The sequence below is a fragment of the Oryzias melastigma genome, linkage group LG1 (assembly GCF_002922805.2).
Source record: "Oryzias melastigma strain HK-1 linkage group LG1, ASM292280v2, whole genome shotgun sequence".
Taxonomy (NCBI): Eukaryota; Metazoa; Chordata; class Actinopteri; order Beloniformes; family Adrianichthyidae; genus Oryzias; species Oryzias melastigma.
Window position 1 is genome coordinate 3279850 of NC_050512.1, and position 9774 is coordinate 3289623.

Here is a 9774-nt window from a genome sequence, read left to right on the forward strand (position 1 = left end):
ATCTCTGCATCAGTGTTCTGGTCATCCCTACTCGTGTTCATACTGATCCAATATTTTCATCTCTCCCAAAAAATCTCCAGTTTTTCCCCTTTATACTGTTTTTCTGAAAACAGTTGCCATCAGCAATGTATTGTAATCACTTCAACTTTGAATTGGAAGCTATTTCTCCATGTAGTGCTGACATAAAGGTTACAACTGTTCATAGTTTCTCTTGAGAAGTGGTAGCAGTTTTCTTTTGCCATAGAGAATTTTACTAAATATCTCATATTTCAGGCAATATCTATTTTTGTTTCTTTTTTAAATAAACCAGAGTATAATTGTTCTTTCTATTGGTATTATCTTGAAAGTATTACATTTAGAATGAAAAAACTCTATGATGCAGAAGTTGCGGTTTTCTGTTTCTACTGTGATTAAAATGCAAGAACAGTCTAACCCATTTCTAAATAAAGACGAAACCAAAACAATGCCTCTCCCCCGTTTCTTGCGTCAGTCTGTGGAGAAGGCCTCTAGACAACTATTTAAAATCCCATCTAGCAGTGAATATTAAGGCGGATTGGAAATAGAAGATACATTTCATCTATTCTCTACTTTCGTTTCCTGTCAAGCGAACATTTTTTTATTCTCTCGTTATTGAAGCAAAACAGTCTATCCATTCTATGTTCCACCTTTTTGTCATCTTCTATTCATCTTTCCATCCATATATACAGTTCCAGTCAAGTGGAAAACCAGACCTTGTGTGCTATAGACTTTGATACTCATAATCTACAGAAGGTCTCGGTCTGGATCTTCTGTTTGCTTCATTTCCATAAAACTTCTTTTTTGTCTGCTTTCAAGTCACCATCCCTTGCTGGGCATCATGTAAATCAGGCCAGTTGTCTCTAATCATTTGTGCTTTTTTGCTTAATTATTGAAAAGCTATAGACTTTCATAGATGAATCTCAGGGTCTGAACTTACTGTATGCTGAGGTTTTTAACAGTTAGTTAATATATATATATATATATATATATATATATATATATATATACCTTACTGTTTAAAAGAACTAATAAAAACTAGGCTTTGTGTATTAATCCATCATTTTAGTGCATAAATGTGGTTATTTTCTGCATATTTCCCACTTTCATTGATCAAATCATTTGTAATAATTAAAGCACTTTGTGCATTTATAATTGTGATATTTGTGTAATGTGATGTCTTTCGGAGTTATCTATAAATGCTAAATTTAAATCTGTTGAACAAAGAGATACAGATATAATGCAGGTTTTTGGTTAGAAAAAAAATTCCAAAAAATGTAGAGAGTTGTCACCAAACAGGCTGAACAGAAAAACAGTCATTCATGCAATTCAGGAGATTACTCATTAAGTTATTGACAGACCAAAAATCATTCTTTACAAGTGACAAAATGACCTTACTGACCTTATTTAGTACTTATCCTGAATGGAAATGATTCAAATGTAGATGTACGCATTCACTCTGACACCTATTTTCTCCCACACCAACTCTCTCTGTTTTACCACTGCAGCTGTTTTGCTCTTTTTGCGAAAAATGTGCTCGTAGTCGGCATATGCTTGTGGGAACACATCAATTTCCATCACCGTAAAGTATTAAAATAAAAAGAAAAAAGCTAAAATCTGTGTAATTAATTAATCGCAATGAACACCACAATGTGACACCCCTAGTCGTAACATAGAAACCTGGAATTTATGTTGTTGCCTTCTTTGTCCATTTTAAATAAACATCAGATTATTCAATAACTGCAAGCTTAATAGTTCATTTCTCATCTTTAAAGTTGTTCAATTTGCTGTGACAAGGCATTGATCCTCTGATCTAATTAGAAAAATGACTATAAAACAGTATTGCAACATTTAGTCTGCTTTGTGTTATATTAGATAAATTGGAGAAATAATGAGGGTCTTCACACCTCAGAAACAGCACATGAATTAAAAAGATCTTAACACAGATGGATGACATTTAGGCTAAAAGACATTCTCTTTTTGTCAGGTTTTCTTGTAGCATTTCTTTTGTTCTACTTGCACCATCAATGTTGTTCTATTAAAACAACTTTCTGCATTCATTGGATTGAGTTGAAGTTGATTGGTATATTTGGAATAAATAAATAAAACATTAGATAGGATTAGATATTAACAGTTGTAAAAATGTTGCTTGATTGGACATCATCAGATTTACAACCTGTCTCACTATTTTTTATATGAATTGCTTGATACATTTCTATAGTCAGGCTGGGACTGACTCCGCCCATTCCCCCTGTGGATCCTGTTGGGCAGTCACAGCTGCCTGCACTTTTCTAATTACTAACACAATAATTAAGAAACTTTCGCTGAGTCTGATCAGTTTCATGCCTATTTCTCTGCTGTTACGTCAAATTAGTTCTGTGTTTTGAGACTTTGTTACATCTTTGTTTGTGGTTTTCCTTACATCTGTTCTTCCCTCACCTGCTTGTAACAGCATGACATTTGTGTTGTCTCATTTGAATCAAATAAGAAGAAAGAAAACTTTTTAGAGTTACCAAACTGTGAAGAAGTGGGAGAGCAAGCCGGTTCATTTTAAAGTCGACATTATTTCTCAGAAAGATGAAAATTCCTCCAAATTGTGTCCTTTGAAGAAATGTCTAGCTACACCGAGAGCCTGTATTGGCAAAAACAAAGTACATGGACAAAATGCAAATGGATCATGATCTGAACTTGTGTGAATGTCCAAATGGTCCCTGTTTCAGTGTCTTTGTGTGTGTCTGTTTTTTTTGTTGTCCGTTGTGTTTGTGTGTTTATTTCATCTCTTTAGTCTAGATAGGATTTTTTGTGAAAAATTGGTTATATTTAAAAAATTATCGGGATTTTGGCATCTTGGCATAACTTCCTGGCAGAATTTTTCTTATGATGGAGTAAATATATAAAATAATTTAAGATCAAAACTGCATTTCTGTGTATTTTTTATGCAAATCGTGAAGGATCAAGAGCAGACAAAACCGAGCCATTTGAAAAAGCTCAGGTTTGTGACACCGCAACTAAAACTGGCGTCCCAAAGTCTCCCTGCTCCACTATAATTCTAAATCCACCGCTTACAGATAAATACTGTAGATCCACTAACGTCTTCATTTTCCTCATCTGAGCTGGTATCTGGCTTAAAATTATACGACTGCATAGCTCTGATATTGCTTGCTATTTTTGTTGCATTGCTAATGTTAGCTTGGGGTTGTGAAGAGCTATAAGCTAGTTAGCTGGATAGAGAGTAAACAAAGGAATGCTGGGATATCAACGTAGGGTTACGTCCACGCCAACAGCTCAGAGCTTGAACTTTGATGAACTGATTTCTGATGAACTCCTGCTACCCTGCAGCAGGCATTGCCTTATTTCCACTGACCGGTCCAGAGTGGACCGGTCCGCTCTTGGGCGGTTTAGAATAGTCTGGACTAGGCCTGCACGATATGAGAAGAATCTGCTTTATCTGTGTTTGATTTGCAATTAATGGACAAATAGCAAAACAAAATAAATAAATTAATACTTATACATTTCCATTTCACTGTGATAGTTTTATTTCAATGTTTATTAGTTTTCGGCATGTTTTACATAGTACCTATGTTTGGAGAATGTTGCCTGTCCTAAACCCAAAGTATCTCCAAATAACACACAGTGTGACAGATCACTAAACTCACGGTTCAGATCGTGTAAAGGTTTTAGAGTCACGGTTTGAGATCATTTTTCGGTTTAACAAAAAGGGGATAAAAAAGGAAAACTAACTAGACCAGAGGTCTGCAACCTTTAACACTAAAAGAGCCATTTGGTCTAGTTTCTTACAGACCAGAACCCACCGAGAGCCACAAAGTCCCACTTTATCGTTTAAAAATTCACAATATATATATATTTGTTTTTTGAGACTTAAGCATTTATTTAAGAATTTAGTTTTTAAATATTACAATAATTGAATTACACCACATGTTTCTATATACGACAGTTGTAGCTTCTTTTAGTTTAGAAAGCACTGCACACTAGTTCCTTTCAAAATAAAACACACTGCGTGTAAAACGATCCTCCTGCTGCAGCAGCTTTTCTTATACTAAAAAGAAACACAGTCAAACATGTTTTTTATCATTAGGATTGTGGAGTGCCTTTTTCCCTAAATCTAAAAAATAAACAACATTTTAGTTTAATTTATTTATAAAAAACATTTTTAAAATAACCTGAGCTTTTTATTGAAAACACACAACTCCAAATCACATTCAATCATTTTAAACTGTATTTGTTCACAACTTTAAACACAAAATAAAATAAAAAAACTGGTAAAGAATTTTATTTTGATTAAATATAAATTTAAAAAACAAGTTAAAAGAACTTTTCTAGAGAGTTTCTGACAGTAAATTAAACGTTTTTGCTTTGTTGTTTGACATGTGAAAATTTTAAATAGAAATGACGAAATTGAACTAATTTATTATTTATTCAATTGTTAGCATTTTCCATTAAAGTTAAAGAACCACAGTAAAGAGATAAAAGAGCCACATGTTGCAGACCCCTGAACTAAAGCTAAAAATGTATTTTTTGATACGTTTTACAACATATATTTTTAATAAAACATGTATATAGTACTTCAAAACACACACATATTACATTAAAAATCTTCTCATTGAGCCCTATTTCTAGAAACAAAACACTTTTAACATCTTTGATCCCATGAATATTCTTAAAATAGTACAAATAGTACAGCTAAATGGGTCCATTTTAAAATAGAAATTTCTAAATACTTCACAGTCTGTTCTGGACCGCTTAATAGAGACGAGGCATATGTCTTAATAAACAACACAGGCCTTTTCATTTTGGCTAAAAACTGCATAATCATAATTGAAAGAACATTGGGATCATTATCCAACAGATAAAATTATATTTATAACAGGACTTTCACACGTTTGCTGTTGATGTTGCTTTTAAGTCTGTAGACGACCATGTTTTTTGTTGTTTTTATGTGATCTATCAAAAGTACTGTAAGATCATAAGCTGAAATTGAGAGATATGCAGACACTTTTAATTTATTGCTTTTGAAAGTCCTCTCTGTATTTTCTTTCATAGCTGTTGTGAGTTGTTGTCATTGCGTATGCAAAGTGACAAAGTCATTGTTGTAACACTCTCATCATCTCTGCTCCCAGAAACATCACAGCTTCCCTGTCGCTTTAGGTGACTGTCCTCAACTGTAAATAACACCAAACATTCATGTCACTTTGTTTTTGTTGATTGTGCACTTTTGGTGCATCATTGTCTCCAACATTATGAACACACACACTCTGTCTACACACAGACTCTAGCATAAGTTGTCTTACCATAGTTATATTTTTAAAGTGTGTAGAAAAGACTAAACTAACGTCTCTTTTTTCTGTTCACAGAGCTACATTCATGGAAGCAGCCAGGCTCAGTTTGTAGCTGAGTCGCACATCATTCTCCTTTTGAGTATCCTTTTAGTTTAATCTTACGGGGGTTTGTGTGTGCTTTGAAATGTCTTGTTCTCTGACGGAAGTTATCGTTCAGTAAAAGGTCAAACACCAGTTTCTGTTTGATTTATTCAATATTTAGTCACCTTTGATGAACATTTGAGTGTTAATTTTCCACTAGGAGGATTAAATTAAGACAAAAAATATTAAGAAACTCACTTCTATTGAAGGCTACTTGCTCGAAAATCTACCTCTAGTAAGACGGTGAGTGTGATTCTGCTGTTTGGACGTAAACATGTTTGGTGTTTGAGTGTGTATTTGAGGACCTCGGTTTGCTTGTGTACTTACACAGCTGCTTTTGTGTATCTGGCGGGGATGATACTGGTTATTCCAACTGTCGGGTCCATTCCCATTGGAAATAACTGGTTCAAGGTCACACCTGCTGCACAGACAAAAGGTTTGTTTGTGCTCGCATTGGTTTGGGTTTTTGTGCCACCATCTGATCACATTTAGATAAACCACAAATGCAAAGGCAGGCACGATGGCACGCCTCCCTTTGCTGTCTGTGCAGGAGGTGTAAACACATTTTATGAGAATCATTCAGCCAGTTTCTGCATGGATAAATGTGTTTTTGTGCAATTCCCCATTCTCAGTCGCATTTGTCCATCCAGGCATTCCATTTCTAGCTTCCTGGAGTGGGTGGGAAGCTGAGGTTAAAATTGTTCTTCATTTGTTTTAAATATTTTCTCTGAGACTTCTGAGAGCTTTAATGAATGCATTTGTTGAAGAGCATTCAAACTTGGAATGTTGAAAAGGGTAACAAAAGCGTTTATCATCATTGATTGCCTTGAGCTTACACGTATAATGGTGTTTAATTAAAAAAAGAAAAGATAATTGGTAGCCTTGTTGTAAAGTTGTTAAAAAACAAAGTGCTTCTCCAGCTTACAAAGCATAAGTCTTAGTCACAACTGACCTTGTGCTACATTCACACCAAATGCAATTCGTGCAACAAATTGGCCCGCCCCTCTTTTGCTGCGGGGCGAATTGGCTGCTCGCCGCCTGCCTGAGCTTGATGCACGTTGGAGGAGCTACCCGCTAATGTTTTTAGCATGATTGCTACATGGAGCGGTGTCCGTGGGTATCTCACTTAGAATGTATGGAAGACACGGATGATGTTGAGATATAAAACAGGTTTATTTATTGTGAAGAGTTCTACAAAAACATTGGTTACACGTCTACATGTCTGGGTTCATGAGATCATTGAGATTCCTGGAGCTAGTTCACTTTCACTGTGGGGGTTGTGTTTTCTGACAGCCACTTCCACTGTGTTTCTGTGTCTCTGTGGCTGAGTTTCAAGGCTCAGTCTCTCGCAATAAAAAAAAAACAAAAAACAAGAGAAAAAACAAAACTAAAGGTGCCTTTTTTAATTATTATTATTATTATTATTGTCTCAATAAAAATAAGAGAAATATCACAAGGTTCAGGACGCTCAAACGGACGCTCATCCCCCACATCCCGCAGTGGCTCTCTGTCTGCCGGCTGGCCATTTGTCCGGAGTGGATCCTGTCTCCGCCCAACAGCAGCCAGGACGAGCTCTGGTAACCCCTCGGCCCCAGCGGGTTAAGGAAATAGATGGAAGTTCAGGACAAAAATGCTGGCTTTAGATTAGTATTCTACCCTCTGATCGTGTTACTGAAAACGTCACATGCCCAAAGCTGACTTCCTGATTGGCAGATGCTATCCGGCAACTTGCCAGAATCAAGTCTCTCTGCTGCCCCCGTTGCTCAAATCCCGTCGTGGGACTTCAGATTGCCTCAATCTGTGCCATTGACTTAACATTGAAACGGGCCGCTTCATGCTCCACGGATCGTGTTCTGTGTGAATGCAGCATTATGACTAGATACAGGTCAAAATGGACAAACCTGTACGGGCTACGGAGGTGACCCACACAGAATATGTAGGTCATAGACCGCAGTGAGCATGTAGGGCAAAAATGTTTGTGCACAGTTTTTTGTACTGGCAACAGGTCTTACTGAACACCTAGGCAACACGCAAGAGTTAGGTAGGTGAGATTCAGGCACGTCATACGTATTTTTTTATTGTTCTAATCCTCCCAAATCCTGCCTAAGTAGCCCATAAGTGATGTTCACGTGATAAGTGCGCTCTCTTTGCGTGTCCTTTGTCAGGTACAACAATAAGGATAGAAGGATAAAAACTGGTCTAAACGTATACGTTAACTCCTGCTACTGTGTCCTGTTCTCCCAAAAGTAGAGTGATGGAGCCTGATTGCTCTAGGCACAAAAGAGGACCTCCACCAGATGATTATTTCATGAAACTAGGTTTAATAATTCATATCTTGAAAAATTTGGACACATTTCTTCACAGTATTTAAAATTTCTTAAATCCTGTTTTCTAAGGTTTTATGAACTAAAACTGCAATTTATGTAAAAATAAACAAACAAATACTTGAAAACAAATAACAGTGGGCCACGACTCTATATTCTATTAAAGTTAAAAAAATGAAAGAATTATGGAAACAAATAGACCTTTCCATGATTCACAACACACTTACCACACACATGACAATCATACGTTCCAGAGGTGGCTGTACACCCTCAGGGAACCTGCAGGAAACACACCTGTGCCCCCTGATGATTCAGACCCTCCACGGGCCTGGACAACTCAAAAAGCTCAAGAACCTGTACTTATCAACCCCCTATGTGGCTTTAATAAAAAACTACAAAAATATTCAAAATTAGGACATATTTGGGGCATAGCAAATCATGGCCTCTTGCACAGTTACTTATATTATATACCGTGTGTAAAAAAATATTTTTCAATCACATATTATGCATTTTTTTTCTTCTTAAAAAGACGAGAGAGATCCGTCACGTTCGTCATAGATTCACTTCAACTGTGAAAGACAGAATGTCAAATCAAAATCCAGGAAATGATTTTTTATTGTGTAATATTGCAGAAAACTAAGTATTTATCTCTTACAAGCAGCCATCAAACTGTTACTTCAAAATGCTTTTTTTCGCGCCGTATAAAAAGTATGCTAAAAATGTATTTATTTCAATTTCAGCTTTACCGGTTTAAAGAAAAAGGTAAAACATTTGTTGAGTCTACTTGTTATTTAGAGTAAAAGTGAAGCTTTTGTCAGTGTGTTTCATTGTTGTGAAGTGTGCTGTGTTTGTGTGCACTTGACTTTTGTTGGTTTATCTTGGCAGAGCTAGACTTTTTGGGCCTTTGAAATAAATAAATGAAGTTGGAATCCATGATAATGCTCTCCTTCTCAGGCTTCCGCTCTGCTGCTGTGTGCCACCACACATTTGATTCTATAGTGTCCTGAAAATGTGAACGCTGTTCTCTTGGAGTTAGAGACAAGAAAAATAGACAAAGAGTAAATGAATGTAAAAAACTTACATTTTCTATTTCCGTTCTATTTTATAGATATACATGTTAAATTACATGTTCTATAATTTGATATCAAGTTCTAATCTATTAATTGGTAATGATTTTCAAGATTCTGTGATTGTTGTGGCCTGCCTTTTTTTTTCTTTGCAAAGAACTTGCTGTCCTTGCACTTCGCCTGAGAAATGTATGCATGCAAGAACTTATCTATACAGGTATGTGTATGTTTAAAGTTCCTTTCTGGGTCAGGATGTATTTTCTAGCCGGTACCTCTCATATCTGTGGCCCGTTTCCTTGACAACCTTGTCCCAGATGCTGCAATCACCATGGGGATGGTTTTGCTCAATGAAGCTGCTACCTCCAAGGGTGATGTTGGAAAGAGGAGAAGTAAGTTGAAAAATGTGTTTTCTTTCTTCTTCATAATTTGTGATATATATATATATATTTTCTTGGTCCATTTTATACTCCACTAACCATTCCTGAAGGGATGCACTGATTGCCCCGCTGATGGCTGTAATTGACAGATTTTCAAGTTGACCGTTGACCAGAAAATCAGGCTCTCAGAAATGTCTTTCAGGAAAGTGAACACATCATTCGCATGGCCACAGGCATGCACAATAGAAGTGTTTGAAATTCTACAGAAACTTTTATTGCTTGGACAACACACTTCTCTCCTTCATATCTATTTGAAAGGGAGTGTGTACAGAACAGAAATGATGCATTTAATTTAAATGTGTTCTTAAAATTACATTAACTTTAGTTAAACAAGTAAATGTAAGAAACACTGTGAAAATGTTATGAAATAAATCACATCGGCTGAGTTATCATTTAATGACCAGCTCCAATGACGATCATGTTTTTAGTGTTTTTAACATGTTTTTGTAGCATTTTTCCAAGAGAATCTGGACCACAGAGAAAATATATGTAG

General features: G+C 36.0%; 1 protein-coding gene across 1 annotated transcript in view; it reads left to right on the forward strand.

Moving 5' to 3' along the window:
* The window catches only part of tusc3 (tumor suppressor candidate 3), a 70747-nt gene that overhangs the window by 49006 nt on the left and 11967 nt on the right, over positions 1-9774 (forward strand). Inside the window, exons 7-8 of the mRNA XM_024260020.2 lie at positions 5388-5451; positions 9159-9233. Coding sequence (XP_024115788.1) covers positions 5388-5451; positions 9159-9233 — 139 coding nt within the window. The remainder of the gene's footprint in view (positions 1-5387; positions 5452-9158; positions 9234-9774) is intronic.